Source organism: Hevea brasiliensis, chromosome 13 (genome assembly GCF_030052815.1).
Source record: "Hevea brasiliensis isolate MT/VB/25A 57/8 chromosome 13, ASM3005281v1, whole genome shotgun sequence".
Classification (NCBI taxonomy): Eukaryota; Viridiplantae; Streptophyta; class Magnoliopsida; order Malpighiales; family Euphorbiaceae; genus Hevea; species Hevea brasiliensis.
This window is the reverse complement of record NC_079505.1, coordinates 81,696,761-81,717,191: the sequence shown is the minus strand read 5'-3', so window position 1 is coordinate 81,717,191 and position 20,431 is coordinate 81,696,761. Positions and strand designations below refer to the sequence as shown.

At 34.9% G+C, this 20,431-nt stretch overlaps 2 protein-coding genes across 3 annotated transcripts; one reads left to right on the top strand and one right to left on the bottom strand.

The window, feature by feature from the left end:
- Positions 1 to 1,758: 1,758 nt before the first annotated feature.
- On the bottom strand, positions 1,759 to 10,419 carry LOC110654363 (uncharacterized). The gene is made up of 4 exons (XM_021810325.2): positions 10,263 to 10,419; positions 9,915 to 10,091; positions 6,783 to 8,255; positions 1,759 to 2,133 (listed from the first exon to the last, which is right to left on the bottom strand). The coding sequence occupies exons 1-4, from the start codon at positions 10,275 to 10,277 to the stop codon at positions 2,101 to 2,103; spliced, it is 1,698 nt and encodes a 565-aa protein (XP_021666017.2). The 5' UTR covers positions 10,278 to 10,419; the 3' UTR covers positions 1,759 to 2,100.
- A 3,420-nt stretch (positions 10,420 to 13,839) lies between these two features.
- On the top strand, positions 13,840 to 19,612 carry LOC110654362 (pentatricopeptide repeat-containing protein At1g74850, chloroplastic). 2 transcript variants are annotated; one of them, XM_058132490.1, is made up of 4 exons: positions 13,840 to 15,897; positions 17,101 to 17,415; positions 17,522 to 17,629; positions 18,879 to 19,612. In XM_058132490.1, the coding sequence occupies exons 1-4, from the start codon at positions 14,048 to 14,050 to the stop codon at positions 18,949 to 18,951; spliced, it is 2,346 nt and encodes a 781-aa protein (XP_057988473.1). In that variant the 5' UTR covers positions 13,840 to 14,047; the 3' UTR covers positions 18,952 to 19,612. The 2 variants fall into 2 exon arrangements, with proteins under 2 accessions (XP_057988473.1, XP_021666016.2); XM_021810324.2 differs by having other exon boundaries at positions 13,843 to 15,897; positions 18,806 to 19,612.
- The last annotated feature ends 819 nt before the right edge of the window (positions 19,613 to 20,431 follow it).

The window sequence follows — 20,431 nt, the reverse complement described above, 5'->3', positions numbered from 1 at the left end:
TAAACTCAAAGAAAATGATGAATGGAGGAAGAGTATTTTAGTACATATTTTTAAAAATAAAGTTGCTCAAACTATCGGGAATTAAACTCATAAGCCATACTATGAAGTTGTGGGAGATAGTTGTGGAGCATCGACTACGCCATGATACTTCTATCTCTCTCAATCAATTTGGTTTCATGTTCAACTATGGAAGCGATCTTTCTCATTAGAAGCTTGATGGAGAATATAGAGAGGTGCAGATAGATCTACACATGGTTTTTATTGATTTGGAGAAGGCTTATGATAGTGTTCCAAGAGAAGTCTTATGGAATGTGTTAGAACAAAAGAGGGTATCTATTAGGTACATATAAGTATTGAAAGATATGTATGAAGGAGCAACTACTATTGTGGAAGGGGACACAAGAGATTTTCCGATCTCAATTGGATTACACCAAGGATCACCATAAGCCCTTACCTTTTACATTAGTTTTAGATGAAAAACATATACAAGAGAGTATTCCTTGGTGCATGATGTTTGCGGATGATATTGTTGATAGATGAGACACGAGAAGGAATCAATAGGAAGCTAGAACTTTGGAGAAGTACTCTAGAGTCAAAGGGTTTTAAGTTAAGTAGAGCAAGAATACATGCATTGCAAGTTCAAGGCCAAACGGTGATAGGGAAGGAGTTAGTTTGAATGGCCAAAGTAATCACTTTAAATATCTAGGCTCACCTTCAAGTAGATGGGGATGTGAAGAGGATGTTAGTCATAGGATTAAAGCGGGATGGTTGAAGTGGAGAGTTTTATGTGATCGTAAGATTCCCAATAAATTAAAAGGAAAATTTTATGTTAGTGAGTGTTAAGAGTCGTATGCATCTAAGATAAGAGTTGCAGAGATGAGAATGTTAAGGTGGATGAGTGGCCATACTAGACTAGATAAAGTCCGTAATGAAAGTATTAGAGAAAAGGTAGGAGTGGTGCCAATTGAAGATAAGTTGAGAGAAGGGAGATTAAGGTAGTTTGGTCATGTTAGACAAGTAGAGCACATTAGGTTAGAGGATAGAAAGAAAAAAAGGGGTAGACCTAAATTGACTTGGAGGAGAGTAGTACAACATGACTTAGAAGTATTACACATTTCTGAGGATTTAACCCAAAATCGTTTAGAGTGGAAAAGGCGAATCCATATAGCCGACCCCAAATTTTTTGGGATAAAGGCTTAGTTGAGTTGAGTTGAGTTGAGTTGAGTTGTTTAATTTTATCGATTAATAGTTATTAGGTTCAAACCAAAATTAAAATTAGACCAAATAACTGAAAAATCAAGTCTAAATTAAAAAATCAATCAAAAATCAAAACCGATCAGTTTGAACCAAACCGAAATAGAGAAGTTTAGTTTGATTCGATTTTTCATCCATTTTGATTTGATTCGATTTCTAAAATATATAATTTAATTTTCATAATTTAATTTAGTTTGATTCTATTCGATTTAAATTGAATGCTCACCCCTACCCTCTGGGCTTGAACAATCTCACTTAGAGCATGTATCTTACAAATTTGCACCATGAATTTTCTTAAAATTCATAAATAATTTTCTTAGCAAAAACAAAGAAAAGCACTAGGCAGGGACGAACAATAAATGGATCAGCTTCAAACCTAGGATTCCAAGGAATCAATGCTTCAAATGTGAATTGATCAAGTTCAAATCATTGCCCAGTAAATTGCGCATCTCATAGATGTTCTTTATATCAAAAACCTGCCTACAGTAAATACTTAAGACCACCTGGCTACCAAAGAAAGATGCATTATAAATTTATAATTGGTATCCTTGCATAATCAGTAAAAATTCCGATTGTTATTTAAGTAAAATCGACCACAATAGTTGAAAGCCTTGATACCCTCAATATATAAAGATTATAGAAATACAACAATGCAGAAAACTAGATGGATATCATAACAATGCCCACACATTAATTAAGCTAAAGAATCCATTGCTCTTCCTTGAATATGTAGCCGCCATTTTCATCGGAGTTCCTTGATGAAACACCATCTTTGGAACTACATTGCAGATGACAAGGTTTGGATTCATTGTCCAAGTTCAACATCAGCATGATTTGAATGCATCTCTACAGCCATTTCTTTTCAGACAAAGATATAAGCTGCACAATAGAAAATTTACAAGAAGTTAACTAAACATGCATTGCCATGAGGCTGCAAGCATCATATTCTATGATGCTACTTATAACAGAACAATGAATAACAAAACTGAATGCTATATGCTCAGCATGGGATTTGATCTCATCAAACAAGTTCCCTCTAGTCTCACATGCATGCTTTGATATGAGGATGCAACATGGTTGATAGTTCCCAAAATCATAAACTCTACTTCCCCAAACCCTACTGTCTCTTCCATCTCCTTCAACTTTTGCTTTTACAGTGAAGGAAGCTTACTGCCAAAGAACAATCAAGTTTCATAACAACTTTTGCTGTCACATTAGCACTGCACAAGACGATCAGCACAAAATTTGCTGCAGGTTGATAGTCACATGAGTTCATGAATTCTTGCCCAATTTAGACTTCACAAAACCTCAAATTTCAGCCTTGACTCTTAGACCTGCAGGCTATCCTGCATAAATTTGGTATCAGAGTTCAAGATCCTAGTAGTTTATGCCTTTTCTTTTCCACTAAGGTGATGAATGCCGAATTAAATTAATTCAAAGTTTGATTCTTTTCAACAAGAATTCAACTCGTTAGGTGAAGAACATGAAGAAAAAAAGGTGAGACTGAACTCGATGGAAGCTAAGGTGGATGAGTTGCTTAGGATTATGTATTATATTACTATTGGCAAGGAAACAAAACTGCAGCATCTAGTAGTCAAACCCTCCCCCAAACAGCACTCAAGAGATGAACAAAATCTTCAAGCTGCACCTTTACCCAATGGGGAACAAGAAACAACCGGAAATATTACCAAGAAAGTCAAAGTTGAAGTTTCAAATTTTGAAGGTGGGTTGATCCAATATTGTTTTGTGATTGGCTCCATTTTATTGAATCTTATTTTGATTGGTATAGCATGGGAGACGATCCTAGAGTGACGGTTGTCAAGATGCAGCTTGTTGGGTTAGCTAAAATATAGTGGTATGGTGTTGAGCAAGACATGGCAAGATTGAGGCAACCATAAACTAACACATGGCAAGAGATGAAAGCTTAAGTACAAGAAAAATATATGCCATATACTTCTTGGAAAAAATGCTGAGAGGTTTATACTTTGAAACAGGGCAGCATGTTTGTGGCTGAATACATGCACCAGTTTGATTAATTGACGATCAAAAGTGAAGTTGTGGAAGATGTTCAAAGGTATTAGCCAGATTCAAGGCTGGTTTAAGAGCTGGTATTAAGAAAGAAATGTTCAGACAACCCATCTATAGTGGCAAACATGCATTTCAAATGGCCCTTGGCATGGAGGCATTTGAACCAACCATCAAAAAAATTGGGGTTCCAATTCCATCTAGAAAGATAGCTTCAACAACGAATTTGGATGCAACTCGTAGCTCCAAGGAGTTTCAGCATCATTTTTGCAGATTTAATGGCTAGACAACATGCTGATTACCCTACCTTTTCTTTGCATGATGGGTATCTCTTCAAGGGAACTTGCTTATGTTTGCCTAATACTTCCCTACATGAAGAGGTGATTCAAGACTTGCATTCTGGAGCGTCAGCAGGTCATTTTAGAGGGACAAGAACATTGCTGTGGTGGAGGATCGATTTTATTGGCCAAGCTTGAAGATAAATGTTGTTGGGGTTATTGCTTGTTGCCGAACTCGTAAAATGTATGGCCAAGCTTAAAGATATATGTTGTTGGGGTTAGTGCTTGTTGCCGAACTTGTCAAATGTACAAGGGCAACAAGAAAAAATACAGGGTTATATATACCACTAGCTCCACATTCGACTTGGAAAGATTTGAGTATGGATTTTGTGCTTGGATTGCCAAAGACTACGAGAGGTCATAATTCTATTTTTCTGGTAATTGATTGATTCTCAAAGATGGCTCATTTTATTCCTTATTCTAAAACAGCAGGTGCTCTCCATGTAACTAAACTTTTCTTTAATGAAGTTGTTAATTCATGGTCTACGCCTAACAATTGTTTCAGATTGTGACTTGAAAGTTTATGAGCAATTTCTAGCGGTCTTTGTGGAGAATGCTGAACACAAAGTTGAAATTTCTTCATCATTTCACACAAAAACAGATGGACACATTGAGGTTTTTAATCGAAGTTTGGGTGACGTTCTGTGTTGTTGTGTTGGTGATCATGTTGGTAGTTGGGATCAGATTCTTCCTATGGCCGAATTTGCCAACAATAGTTTTGTCAATCATGGCACTGAACACAGCGCTTCTGAGATGGTTACGGGCAAACGTCCTAAGAAACCCATTGATTTGATTCCATTACCCATTGATGCTCGTCCAAGTGTTGATGCAGACACTTTTGGCAAGCATATGTGTGACATAAATGATGAAATTCGAATAAGAATTGGCTCCAGTAATGCAGGTTACAAGGTGACTGCAGACCTTAGGTGCAAATCTGTTAAATATCAAGGTGACATCGTTATGGTCCATGTAAAGCCTGAACGATTTTTGATAGGTGCTAATAAGAAGCTTCATTCAAGGAATACTGGTCCTTACGAGATTTTGTAGAGAATTAGTTCAAATAGCTATGCTCTTGACTTGTTTGATGACATAGGAATAAGCAATATCTTCAATATTGAATATCTTTGTATCGTGAATATGATGGAGATACACACAGTGATGAAGTTACTACTAGACTCCTATTAGCACCACATCGGAAAGAGGAGGTTGAAGATATTGTAGACAATCAAGTGGTTTCTAGTAGAGGCAGTGGCTACCAAAAATTCCCAATCAAATGGGTAAGTCGTCCACAATCAGATTGTACTTGGATCACTGGAGGAACTTCAACAGCTTGATCCCGATCACTATGACAGATTCCATGCTTTTAACTCGACAGGGTTGAGCCTTTCCAAGCCGAAGAAATGATGGAGTACGATGGCAACATATGTACAAAAGGTGTTCCAAAGCTAATTTTAGTGCCCAAGCACTTGTTTGGCCCTTTGATGACAAGGAGCATTGTTGGGAACTTAATTAGTGATCCACTAGTCTTGTTTTGTTATTCCATGCCCACGAAATTTGCAGGATTTTGACTTTCTAGAAGACAATGATATTTTTATAATTTCAGATTCTATGGGAAGTTCTAGATTTCTAGAGTAGCGTTTCTATAGGAGTGTTTATTTAGAATCATTGTTGGTTAAGAATTACTTTTTAGATTACTTAAGTTTTCTTTTTGGAGTCCAAAGCCTTAAAGGATAAGGATCAACCTTTTGTATCTATAAATACCCATGTTTATAATGTTCTTCCTCGGTTATGATCAATGAGAATTGCTGCAGTTTTGCTTCTTGAGTTGTGCGATACAATTCTGATGTTTAGCAATGAAGCCTAAACTATTCTATTGTTCACTTTACCTAATTCTGTCCTGCAAATAGCCCTAAAAACCCTGCTTTCTGTACTAATCCCACCTCCCCAAAACCTATACTCTTCTAAACGTTAACTTTCCAACTAAATTTCTGCCCACAACAAAAACTAAAATTTCAGCCTCAGCTCTTTACACCTGCAGGCTGTTCTGCATCATTAGTACAGAAACAATGATTAACATGATTATTAGAGCAACAGCATTAACCCAAACACAACTGGTAACAAAAGACTAACAATAAAGAAAGTTACTCGCCACAGAATCTTTTGGCAATAAAGGACAGAAGGATACTTTCAAACATGAACAAACAACTGAATTTAGAAAGATAAAACAAACAGTTTTTGGAGAATACTATGACAATTAGAATAGACTTCAGAGTAGAAAGTTAAAGCTGAAGGTTATATAGTAATAGGTGTGGAAGTTGGTGACTCACAAACAATGATGAGCTTACATGTGCTCATGTGCGAGCACACACATATCTCGTCATGGCAACAGTATTAAACATGGAGATCAATCTTAACAACATCAGCAGCACACAATAAAAGAAGAGTTAGTTTATAAGGCAATATGAATAAATATTTAATGGGAAAGATCCAAACAACATAGTTATAATGTTTCATATGGTTTACATAATATGCAACTAATTATTCCTGTCTTATGTTGCAAAAGCATTGTTGTGCTCTAATTAAACCTGAGCTGTAACTAATTCTGTATTTGTAAAAGTTCTACAGAAATGCAAGGACCCATGATGATGCCTGTAAGGATAGTTTTTACATACCTAAATTTAAAGAAAAAAACATTAGAAAATCTATATTGTGGAGATCCCATGATATTTGATGGTGCAAGAAACCTTATTGTTCTTAGAAAATTTTAGATCGTCTAAGATCTTCAAAATCTTTCAATTACCAGGTTGCTTCTGTTGGGGTATACCGCGAGGAAAGTGGAGTGTGTCTAGAAGTCTTCCATGACTAGTTCACTGTTGTCCAAACATATGACACCACTAATTGACTAAGCAAGCAACTTCGTAAAAGTTCATCCTGTGCTGGAGCACAGGTATAATTATCCTAGTTCAGAACTGGGTTTTATGTTATTGTTCCACTTGGGCCCTAACATGCAGTGATATCAATTGAATTGAATCTAAAATTTCATCAGTTTTAGAGACAATATCCATACAAAATTATAAGATAAGCATAAAGGAAAACAAAGAAGCAGAGACGAGAAACCATAGAAATTGTAAACACTCAGACAGGCAAGCCTAAACATTAACCAACCTGACGAGCAACCTGAGCCATCCTCCTATTGTCTCTAGATGACTCAGCTATCAAGCCCGAATTGAGTAACTCCACAGAACCACTTTGTTTCTCCCCCATCTTTTTCTTCAAACTGCTATTGTTGAGAGAGGAATCACCATCTGGGCTGCTTGTAGATTCCCGCTTCCTTTTCCTTTGGAATGTGTACTTGAGAAACTTATTATTCATTGATTGAGTAGGAACAGCTTCAGTCACATCTGGCTCTTTTGAATTTGAGCTTGACAGCAACACGCTGGCAATCTCAAAATCAGTTTTGGTAGGTGGAAACTCTAGATTCTCTGCAGATCCAGTGTCTTGTCCAGTCAACTCCAATTGATCTATTGACAACTTATTGCTGTTTGTTGTCTGGAATGAACAAGTCCTGTCAAACTCTGATTCACTTTTGGTAACTTCTACAGATCCTGAGTGCGTGATCATTTCATTTGTACTTGAAGGTGATTTTGGGGCAACAAGGGGCACAGGATCCTTCTGAGATATATTATCAATTGTCCTAGAATCTTCCCTGGTTTCAACATTGTCATCCACAGCCCGATGAGGAAAAATCTTATATTCTCTACGTTTCCTATATCTTTTTCTTCTTAGTCTTCTAGGAATACCACCTCCATCATCCTTGGCTATATCTGGACTTTTCTCTATATCACAACCATTATCAGCCATGGCAGTTAGGTTCTTACATAAATGTTTATCTTCTTCCCTGATAAATATCTGATTCTTTACATTTTCAGCTTGCCCAAAACGAGAGAGTTTTCTTTTTCTCAGTTTTCTTTTTCTTAGTCTTTTCCTAATCCTACTACCTTCTTCAATATCCTTGACTTCATCTGGACCTTTCTCTAAATCACAAATATTGTCAACCTTGGCAGTGAGTTGTTTACATATATCCTTATCTACTTCATCTCCTCTGATAAATATCTGATTCTTCACACCATCAGCTTGCCCAGAAAGTGGCGGATTTCCACCTAAAAGGTACCTCTCAAAAGCACGAATTCTCTGTGTGCATCCATTTCTATACAGCTCAGGCTCTTTGCTTCTCATCACTATAGAGGCAAAATCGGGATTGCAAAGAAAGCAATTGTTTCTATGACAATCATTTTCACTGTAACACTTATTGCCATCACATGTCCCATTCAAAGTTGAATTCTTCATCTCAACACTTATAACTGGATCACACTGTAAGACAGGTATAGCAGATATAGCTGAGCCAGAAGTACTAAGCCTATTATCCTCAAACGCAGTTACCTGAGTACCGTTTTCACCCTCTGAATTTTGTTTACCCAAAGGCTGCATCTGTCTGTTTGTCACCTTTTCCAATTCATCCTGTAGTTCTCTCAACTCTGCTCTAAGGTCTTTTACTATATCCTCAGCTTCCCCAAGTTGTGCTTCCAGCTCTTCAATCCTTCTCTGTTGACTCAAGGATGCCATTTCTGCTTCACTAACCTAGAAATATAAAGAATTGGTCAATGTGGGAGTTTTTTAAACTAGTTGTGTCAAAAATAAAAATAAATCAATAAGTACATCAACATAGAGTGAGCAAAGGAGGTTGAAAGAATCAAAGAAAAGACATAATTTTGCTTAACTAACTAAATTTGTCAGATCTAAACAACTCTATAAGAGTTGATCCATATCCTTGGTGCCTGCTACGTCAAATTGATGTTAAAAAGTTCACCACTAATTTCTAGTAGGATAACTAATATTTTGATGAAAATAGCAATATATAAAATCTAAAGACATGACGTCTGGTTGTAACCGAGCCAACAAATTAATCTACAAACTATCTGAAAGGGTTAAAGCTTTCTGAGCACTGTGAATTTCCTAACTGCACATATTAACTGTTCTCTATGTTCAACTACAGAATGTATACCTCAGTATCATATCAACACTCGGGAAAAGATCCTGTTTTTAATAATGATTTCTTTTAGAGCTGTCAAATTATAACCAGAATTAGTTGGTGGAGTTCAAGTTCATACTTCCATAAAAATTCTTCATGAATCGATGAGAACCCAGTTACAATGAATGAAATTTCTATGTCAACTGTCGAGTTTGGAAACTAGGATCTCAATCCTGACCCTGCCCACATCTTTAGCACTTGAGTGAATAATCAGAACACTACTTGAGCGAGTAATTGGAACACAACTAACAATGAACTTCACTAGGCATTTGCATTGTTAAAAGATAAAACACCTTCATTAGTGAAACACCATTATAATAAACACTAAGTTCAATGTTAGTGAAAAAAATCTCAGAAACAGAATTAAGAACAGTTTTCAAAAACTTTACATATATTCCAGCATTGCGCTTTTGCACCTGGTTTTGAAAATCAAGAACTATAGTTCCATATTGACATAAACATCAAGTTTATCTTGACACATTCAGGGAAAAAAAACACTGTATGCTTTTGAGATTCCACAGAATGGAAATCAATACACATTATATCAATCATGGATAAGCAATGCACGGTATAAAATCTCTTGTACTTCAAAAAATGACTAGCATGTTTAGTGCTGCAACACACAAAATATTCTGGCACAAGACCATTTATCTGAGTTAACAGCAACAAGTATCAATGCAATGATGATCAACACAAGTTAGTGAAAATTAAGGAACAATCATAAATAATTCAAACAAACAAATGCCATGAAACTTTAATAAGCAGAATTCCATGAACAATAACAAAGAATGTGGAGTCCAAAAACATTAATTTCAACACAACCCCAGTTCTTATTTATATTAGTTTGTCTGATTCGGCAATAAATTTGTAAATATTATTCTTTAATTCCAATACATGTTAAGAGTAATAGGAAGGACACCACAAAAAATTCAATAACATCAACGGAACCAAACCTGCAAACCATATAAGGAAATGCCAATAAATATATGAAGGATTCTGACATTACAATGCGTGATCAACCACAAGAGGTGCTCAACCAATCCATACAGAAATCGTAATTAAACAGTACCAAATAAAATCAATTAATGTCCAAATCCAAACCACTAAACAGCAATTCACACAAGACCATAATCACGGGCAATCGCCCAAACTACAACCACCACCACTACCACCAAAAAGGCAAAATGAGGAAAAAAAAAAAGTTTTACCTTAGAATCCAGCATCTGTTTGAGCCTAAGAAGCATACGAAGCGACTCGTCTTTCGCGGCAAACAGCTCACGTTGATACCGCTGCGCTTTCCTCTCGGACACCATTATCCTCGCCGCCGCCTCCTTCGCCGTATTCAGTATTATATCGGCGTAGGCCTTCTTTAACGCCATCAATTTCTGAACAAAAACAAAACGAAAACCGAAAAAAAATCAAGTAAAAGAAAACGAAACAAAATCGCTAACCCCATTCAACATGGAACCATCAAAATTCCTTCCAAATTCAAACATAAAGCAGTTGGAGGTCACAGTGGGGCGAGATAGATGGGGAGGGCAGTGACGTAATTTTACCTCGGAATCGGCCATGGGGGACCGAGAATGAAGAGAAGTGTTAGTTAGTTCTGGTTAAGAACAAAGTTGTTAAAGAGGAAAAGCGGAGGGAGGTTTTCTTCTTTTTTTTTTTTTTTATGTGTTTATTTATTTCCCTTACTTCGCAAGCGGCTGTCCGTTAGGAACAGAAAGACCTGTCCACAACTCGTTATTACTCAATTGCCCCGGTAGTTTCTTTAATTACGATATTGTCACATTCTCAAATAAGAAAACCGTCGCTCCGGTCCCGCTTTTTGATTTTCTTGCTCTCGTTTTCTTACGGGGGCGCGGGCCAGGAAAGCGGGGCCCACATAGTTTTACTCGGAGGTGACGTGGATGGGCAATTCGCGTACGCGTTTTTCAACACGTGCCGAAACGCGTGTCGTGGTTTGCCCGGGATTTGATGGGAAAGCTTGCAATTGGGATTTCGGAAGCGTGGGGTGTAACAGTTTCTGCGGTGGAGATAGCGGCCCCACGGTGGGGAAAGGAGCAGAGGAGCAGGGCAGTGTATGAAAGGATTAATCTGGTGATCGGCAGTTGTTACAACACACAAAAACATAGTTAGTTAGTGGTGGAAATGAATTATTATTAAAATTATAATAATTTTTATATATTTATTTATATTTAATATGAAATTTAAAAGAATAATATTGGACACATCTAATTTATTTTGAATTTCAATTAGAATTACATCAAAATTATTCGTTTTTTTTATTTTTACTTAAATGTCTTTTTTTTTAACTAATAAATAGAATATATATAAATTAAAAAAAATAAATCTATAATTTTAATAAATTTATTAAATTTATTAAAATTAGGATAATTTTAATAAATCTTTTATTTTTATATAATTTACAAACTCCACATTCGATGTCATCGCGTAATTATCATTTTATCTTACGGAAAATAGTTGCAGAGCGCAAAACGACATAACGGAGAGGTCCAATCACGTCGTGTCCTCTGTCCAATCATTTGTTTTTTTTCCTTTTGTTAATTTTTGTAGTTGTGATTATAATATAATTATAAACTAAGGTAGGAAATTTTATTCCTTTTGGTTCACCTAGTTTTGTCGTACCAAACAAAAATAAATTTCGCAGACATTTGTTACGATTGCCATCGAAAGCTAATCCAATGGTGCTTGGTGATCGGTGATAATTATTTTATTTTTATATATATAATATTAATAATTATTATACACATTAATTTAATTATTTAGATTAAAATATTAGATTTTTTATTAGTGCAATGTAATATATAAATAGTTGAAATATTTTTATATCTATTATTTTATTAGTTGTAGTTAGATACAGTAAAATTTTAAAATAAAATTTTTAAAAAATAAAATATTTTTATTTTATTTTTTGATAATTATATATTATGTAAATATTAATTCAAATTTATATATATATATTAATATATTTAGTGTTAACTACATATTTTTATTATAATTTTATTGAAATATATATTTGTATAGTTAACGTATAATAAAGATGAGTGAAACAATATTATTAACACCATGACAAACTAATAATTAAAATGAAAGGATTAAATTTGAGTTTCGCATACAAAAATATTAATGTAATGCATGAATACATCATTATAAAATATATAAATTATATTATTTTACTTGCATTAGGAATTCAGTGAGTTTATAATTTTTTTTTTTAATTTCATTATTCACCCTTTAATTTTAGCTCTTAAGATGGCGTTGTTTGTAAAATTTATTTTATAATATAAAACTCTCTAGATTGATTTATAAACAATAAAGTCCTTTTAGCATATTTCTATGAAATTTTTTTTATTATAACCTGATGTTAATATTAAAAAGAAAATGAAAATAACATATATATCATACCCCTCTCTTCTCTCTTTTATCTTTATCTATTTGTTTCACTTTCACTTCTATCTCACTCATTATTCCTTTATATATTCATTCTAATAAGATATCATTAATAAATAAAAAATTAAAAAAATCATAAAGCATTTGAATTAATAATGATGTATTATTTTTCTACAGTTTAGCACTATATTGAAATCTTGATAATCTATTTATTATAAAATATATTTGAATTAAAATTCTATATTTTAGATATCATTTAATTTTTTAATAATATAAATAATTAATGGTATTTTTATATGCTTGAAGTTCGCTTCATTATTCATATTTTTATATATATTATAAATATAAATAAATACTTTAATAAATTTAATTTTGATTTAGTCGTAAGAGCAAGACTCAGACATTAAAAAAGTAAAATTATAAAAAAATAAAAATTATGAAGAAAATATTATTCCTAGGACTTTTTATAATTTCATTAGAATTTCTTTTTTAATATGCAATATATATGAATTACTATTTTTTATAAATAATATAAATTTATAAAGATATTTTAATAGATTTACAATATCTAGTTGACAAGAAAATTTTAGGACCTATAAAATGTCTTAATATATATAAAACATGATTTTATTAGGATTTATTTTTTAATATTTAGTTTATATTAATTAATATTTATTATAAATAAAATATTGTAAAATTATAAAGATCGCTAGTCTATTCAAAATTTCGCCCAACGTTCGCACATATAGATTATAGACAAATTCAAGATATATATGTATTTTATGAAAGTTGTCCCATACACGAATAAATTTTAGGGGCTTACTGTTTAAATTTATTTAATAATTTAGGAATTCAACAAAAAATAAGTAATTAAAATTTGAAAAGCCATTATATTTGAATTAAAAAAATATGATATATTATAATTTTTTTTTTCAATATCATATATAAACTAAGCATCATTCTCATATCCAAAACAAATATAAAAGAAATATATTAAAAAATAATCTTTTAAAACAATAGATCAGATTTAATTTCACCTTAATAGCTAGTTCAAGAAGAAGAGATTTGCTCAAATATTATATATAGCTTAAATACATTATCTCAAATTAAGGTAGGCTTTGATATCATGCATAAATAATAAATCAGATTTAATTATACTTCAAAATTTTATTTAAAAAAAATATTATTAACTTAAAAAAAATATTTACTCAAATCTTATATATAACTGAAATATCTAATCTCAAAATATGAACAATAATTTAAATCCTCTCCTTTATTTGCCCGCCTATAATCTAGTCATGTCACACGTATTTGGAAGAAGTAATGTTCCACTCCATCTTAGGTATTGTTATCATTAGTTTGTCCTTGTAGCCCAATCTTTTTTTCTCTGCAAAAAAAAAAAAATGATACTGAGATTATATATTTGAGGAGTTAAGGATGCAATTCAACAAATGATTCTTGTTCATTATTATGAGTTTACTATAAAATTTCCATTTTTCATTAATGTTTATTATTTATTGTCCCATTGTGATTTGTGTTTATAATTTTACAGTTTTAAAGAGTTACTTTATCTTTATAATAAGTTTGCATTAATATTCCTTCTCATTATAATTATTATTGTCCTCCTTAAAAAATATAATTTATAATTTAAGATTGTGGTTTAAACCCATAACGACCAGTAAGGGTAACCCGCCTAACCGGCTGTTTATTGTTTATCCTCAAAAGGTCCACGTGTCTTTCTTCAAGCTAGTTCAAAGCTCCCACTCTCTCCCTCTCCCAGCTGTGAAGCTCAATTTCCCGAGAATATTCTACTCAAATTTCTATCCTAACTTCAGTTTTCCTGAGAAAATTTGCTTTATCTATCTTAGCGAGCTCCCAAGCAATCCATAACTGTCTCTGAACAGCTCATGCTATCCAAATTACCAAAATGACCAACTTGCCCTCTCTTTGCATTCCCAATCCTTCGCCCATCTCCACAGGACTCCTTAAACCCAAGTCTAAACCTCCCTGTTTCTCTTTCTCCGGTTTCCCAGTCCATCGTCGACTCATCTCAGTCTCTGGCGAAAGGAGAACCTACTCTGGCGCCGGAAAAGCCCGGGCCAAACCGAAAGAACTCGTCCTCGGCACTCCATCCGTCGTCGTCGAGAAAGGCAAGTACAGCTACGACGTTGAAACCCTAATCAACAAGCTCAGCAGCCTCCCTCCCCGTGGTAGCATCGCACGTTGCCTTGAAGTATTTAAGAACAAGCTCTCCCTAAACGACTTCGCTTTGGTCTTCAAGGAATTCGCCCAGCGCGGGGACTGGCAGAGATCGCTTCGCCTTTTCAAGTATATGCAGCGCCAGATTTGGTGCAAGCCCAACGAACACATATACACGATCATGATTAGTCTATTAGGCCGCGAAGGCCTCCTCGAAAAGTGCGCCGAGATTTTCGAAGAAATGCCGACCCACGGCGTACCGCGTAGTGTCTTCTCCTACACGGCTTTGATAAACTCTTTCGGGCGTCACGGCCAGTACGAGGTCTCGCTTGAGCTTCTAGAGAGAATGAAGAAAGAAAAGGTTCCCCCGAGTATCCTTACTTATAATACTGTGATAAATTCTTGCGCCAGAGGTGGGTTAGATTGGGAGGGTCTGTTAAGTTTATTTGCCGAAATGAGGCATGAAGGGGTACAGCCTGATATTGTTACTTATAATACTTTGCTTTGTGCTTGTGCTAATAGGGGTTTAGGGGATGAGGCTGAGATGGTTTTTCGTACAATGAATGAAGGAGGAATGGTGCCTGATATAACAACTTACCGTAATCTCGTTGAAACATTTGGGAAATTGAATAAGTTAGAGAAGGTTAGTGAATTACTTAAAGAAATGGAATCTAGTGGCAATTTACCCGAAATTTCGTCATATAATGTGTTGTTAGGGGCATATGCAAGCAAAGGGAACATTAAGTATGCAATGGGGGTGTTTAGGCAGATGCAAGAGGCCGGGTGTGTTCCAAATGCAGTGACCTATAGTACGTTGTTGAATTTGTATGGGAGACATGGGAGATATGATGATGTTAGGGAGCTTTTCTTGGAGATGAAAGTTAGTAACACGGAGCCTGATGTGGCAACATATAATATACTTATAGAGGTGTTTGGTGAGGGTGGGTATTTTAAGGAGGTAGTAACCTTGTTTCATGATATGGTGGAGGAGAATGTAGAGCCAAATATGGGAACTTATGAGGGGTTGATATATGCTTGTGGTAAAGGAGGGCTACATGAAGATGCTAAGAAAATTTTACTTCATATGGATGAGAAGGGGATAGTGCCAAGCTCAAAGGCATATACCAGCGTTATTGAAGCATATGGACAGGCTGCATTGTATGAGGAGGCTCTTGTTATGTTTAATACAATGAATGAAATGGGAAGCAAGCCAACTGTTGAGACTTATAATTCATTAATTTATATGTTTGCAAGAGGCGGACTTTACAAGGAATCTGAAGCAATTTTGTGGAAAATGGGTGAATCTGGGGTTGCACAGGATAGGGATTCTTTCAATGGTTTGATTGAAGGTTATAGACAAGGAAGCCAGTTTGAAGAAGCTCTCAAGGCTTATGTTGATATGGAAAAAGCAAGATTTGAGCCTGATGAGTGGACCCTTGAGGCAGGTTTGAGTGTCTACTGCACTGCAGGTCTTGTTGATGAGAGTGAGGAGCAATTCCGGGAAATTAGAGCTTTAGGAATATTGCCCAGTGTTATGTGCTACTGCATGATGCTGGCTGTTTATGCTAAGAATAACAGGTTTGGGTTACTTTTTCTGCTTACAGTTGTTTTCTCATTGAAATCTGTTCAGGACTGTGGCTATGTTAGTCTTACATTGATTGTCATCCAAACTTAGCATTAGGGATATACCAGAATTGAAAGAAAACATCAGCTATTAGAGTCTATCTTAGCTGGGTTGCTAGACTGTAAAAGTGGCACATCATAAGGGAAACTATAGTTTAGTTGAGGTTATTAAGTATGTACACGTAGTATAATGGGAATTCTTTCATGATGACTTGAACAATTTATGCTTCCTTTTTGCATCAAAACTTTACAATGGAGGTGGAAATGCATGAGATGGTTTCTGCAATCTTAACAATGACCCCAGCATCAATTCTGCTTTATATTTTTCATTCCCATTCAATCAGTGCCATCATTCTCTTCATAATTCATTTCTTCAATACCTAAAGTTGCATGTTCATAAGCTTTCTTGATATTTGCTTTTAATGGTGCAAGCTTTTTTTGTTAGTTCAAACTTCAAAATTTGGAAAGATCTTCTGAACAAACTGTGCACTTTTTGGGACTACTGGAAAAATAGTTGTTTTAGTTCAGATTTGAGAAGTTATGAGCCTTATTGATGTGTAAATGCACATTCATGTACAATTACTTCATGAAGGGAAAAAAAAACTCAAAAAATTTATGGTGAAAACATGAAAGATTAACTGGCCTTGAAATTTTTTTGAATAATATAAGGTCAGAGATATATGGCATGAATTGAGATTCTCTTGGTGCTGTGCCGCTATTTCATGTCAAACTGAGCAAGATACATGTTTTTGTATCTAAGTTATAACACTAAATTATGAGGATTGGAGATAAAAACTTGGTGGTTCATGCATCTTTCCTTTTTGTTTTGTATCCATAAGAGACCCCAAAGAGGAAAAGCTTTTAGTGAGAGTGTGAGACTGAATATGGGGTTTTAATGGCAATTTCACTGATACTTTTTCTTATGATGCTGTGCTTTTCTGGTGCTTACTAACTATTGTAATGGTATACTTCTGACCAGTCACTGCATAACTGTAATTTTACGTAAAAGTTAGATGTTCAAAAGTGAAACATTGATGCAGATGTTGTGGCATGCCAAAATAAAAACTTCATTGACCTATGGGCATTAGTTTGTGGAATTTTATAACTGCAACGTAAGGGTACCAATTCATTCTAACACATTAAGCTCCTTTTCTACAGATGGAGTGATGCCTATGGGGTGCTTGATGAGATGGTCACAAATAGGGCATCAAACATTCATCAAGTGATTGGGCAGATGATCAAAGGAGATTATGATGATGACTCTAACTGGCAAATGGTTGAGTATGTCTTTGACAAACTGAACTCTGAAGGTTGTGGTCTGGGAATGAGGTTTTATAACACACTTTTGGAAGCACTTTGGTGGCTGGGTCAGAAAAAACGGGCTGCCAGAGTGCTCGGGGAAGCAACCAAACGAGGGCTTTTCCCTGAACTCTTTCGTAAAAGCAAACTTGTATGGTCTGTGGATGTGCACAGGTATTATGAGATTTATCTTTTTTTCCAATTTGTTTTTCTTCCAATTTGTTTTTCTTCCTTAGATTTTATCTGCTCAATTTTGTTATGTTACGGATGACTTTTTTAGGATGTGGGAAGGCAGTGCATGCACAGCAATATCTGTTTGGCTCAATAATATGTACAAGATGTTCTTGGAGGGGGTAGATCTTCCTCATGTAGCATCAGTTGTTGCAGTGTAAGTCATTTCTCCTCTGTACATTTCTTGTTTTAATTTTGTAAGAGATGGGGAGAACTGGACTCGTATTGGCAACACCAATTTGAAGTCAGCTCATTAAAGCCTTGATTCCAAATTACTGTCAGCCATGTAACCTTTTCTTACCATATAGCTTTATTTGGAGCGTCACATAATATCTTGATTTCTTCAATTCTCTCTATTAAGCAATCCCATGTTGGTCAAGTATAAAGTTTAGGATGGCCCTACATGGTCTTATAGCCTTTATCCTACTAGTTTAAATGTTTGAGTTGGGCTTATAGCCTTTATCCTACTAGTTTAAATGTTTGAGTTGGGTGCCTTTAAGTGGTATTAGAGAAAGCCATATTGTAATGTGCATTGTTGTTCCTTCTCAATTATGTCAATTATGTTGTGTCTGTCTGATTCAATTGATCCTGTTTGTGAGGGAGATGTGTTGATTTGGTTCAATATGGTTTTATATGGCATTTAGGAGACTCCACCTACTAGTTTAAACTATTTTATTTGATGCTGTAAGTAACAAGGCCAACCCATTATTCTTATCACCCTTCTCTTCTTCTTGTAAAACCCTCAACTTTGATAAAATGATGCTACTCAATGGTGCATTTAGCGGTCTATCACTTGTGACTGAACTTTATTGAATGTCTATAATGTACAACATATCTGATCTATGTGTATACATATGCATGTGATAGTTATGTTTGGCTGTTGGATTATTAAGCCTCTTGGATCAATATCCATGTTTCTAAGTTTGTTTTGTGGAAATATTTAATAAATAAGTGAACTCAGTTGGGAATATATAGTTCATATCTGTTTGGATAAAAACATGGTTAAGAATAATTTGAGATTTGAGTACAAGTAAACTTGTTTGTGGCTAATGTGAAGACCAACTATTAGTCAAACTGCTGTTGTGCATCTCGGAGGTATTATTAGTGTTATTACAGTGCTATTAAAAGAGGATGTTCTGTTGGTAACAAGCTGCAGACTATAAGCACAGCGAGATAGTGGAAAGTTGCTGGGAAGAAAGAATGGCCTGTGTTGTGTAATTTGGGTTTGATTTTCTTTTTGTGTTTTGTGTATCTAATGGATATCGACCTGTCTATTGGATTGTTTAAACCTCTATTCTCTCACTAATGGCAACATTTCTTTCCTTGTGAGCAGACGGGGGCGGATGGAGAAAAGCTCTGTTTCACAAGAACTTCCCATTGTTAAGGCAATTTATTCCTTTCTGCAGGATAATGTTTCATCGTCATTTTCTTTCCCTGTATGGAATAAAGGTCGGATTACCTGCCAGCGGTCCCATCTAAAGCGCATTCTTTCAGGCACAGATTCAATTTCAGATGAAAACAGAAAAGATCAATTTATTGTTTTAAGTAACTCCCCTCTTTCTCTCCCTAGAACAAGAACATCAACAAGCAATGTCAAGAGTAGTCAACATGAGAATTCCGATTCTGAAACGAGAACGGAGCTTCTGACAAGCACAGTTTAGGTTTGATATACAAAATCAATTCATCCACTTTTCCAGGCATGGAAATTCTCTCCTTATTTCATTTAAACAAGGTTCACCACGAATTGGTCTTCTTCTGTTGTATCTTCTGCTGTTTCCACTGGGTGGAAGATGAAACAGTCATTGCGACTTGCTAAGTTGGATATCAGCTCAGTAGTTCACCAAATTGCTGAATGAATCAGTGGGAGACGATGTTAGGTAGATAGGCTCTTCTGCTTTCCACTTTGATTTAAATACACTAGACAAAGTCTAGATTTGACAGTAGAAAGAGCTCAGGTGATGAAAAGAATTGTAGTTTAGCTATAATTTATTATTTCTTCCATGTAAATTGATTTTGGTTATTCTGTTATTTGGGGAAAAAAATTAAGAGTTTAGGTCTTGTAAAAACTTAAAAACCAGTGGACCTTACCTTCCAAAAAATGTAGACTGATAACTAAACGGAAGTTCTCTTGATTCTTGAAGTTGCTAGCTGAGAAAGTCCAAAGGCTGTCTTCTTTGATGAATCATTCTGATAAATGGAAATTTTGTTTATTGGTTCACATCAAATAGAATTGTACTGTAAACCTAGTTGCGATTCAACAAATATGCTGCTATAACAGTCCCAAGTAATTGATGTCTTGTCAAATGGCTCTTTGTCTAGACAGGCACAGCTTCAGAGTGGTACCGAAGAAAGAATCTCTCAAAGTGGAAGAAGAAGAAGTTGTCTGTTGTTGTCTATTGACAGTGACCTCAATTTCTAAACAATGGGTTCTCTTTTTTCAGTTTGCACTTTTTAACTCCAGTTTGATGGGATATATTAATATTATATTATAACCATTTTGACAATTAAGAAAAATAAAATAATAAATAGAAAGAAAATGCTAATGGCGTAGTTCCAGTTCCAAAGAGAAATCTCTCTCAATTTACGAGGTGTGAGGGCCTAGATCAATAAAAGCTATAGACTAATCGTGGAGCCCTAACCTTACTCAAACAGGAATGCAATTATATAAAGGCTATTGCGAAAAGATTGAAAAAGGTTTCCAATACGGAAGAATCTTTGAAAAAATATGTATGATAAGCATGGGTTGTTTTGGGCACTTTGCAGCCGCGGTTTTCATCCTCATTATTCCACAAAACATGATGAGAAAGAAGAAAAAGCAAAGAAAGTTCTTTATTGCAATCTTGCAAGGCCAAGTGTTGGTTTAGGAACGAGGAACCCCATCTCTCCATTATATATATATATATATTTATCACTCATGTGAAAGCTTACCATATTGTTCTTGATTTTTATAATTATTATG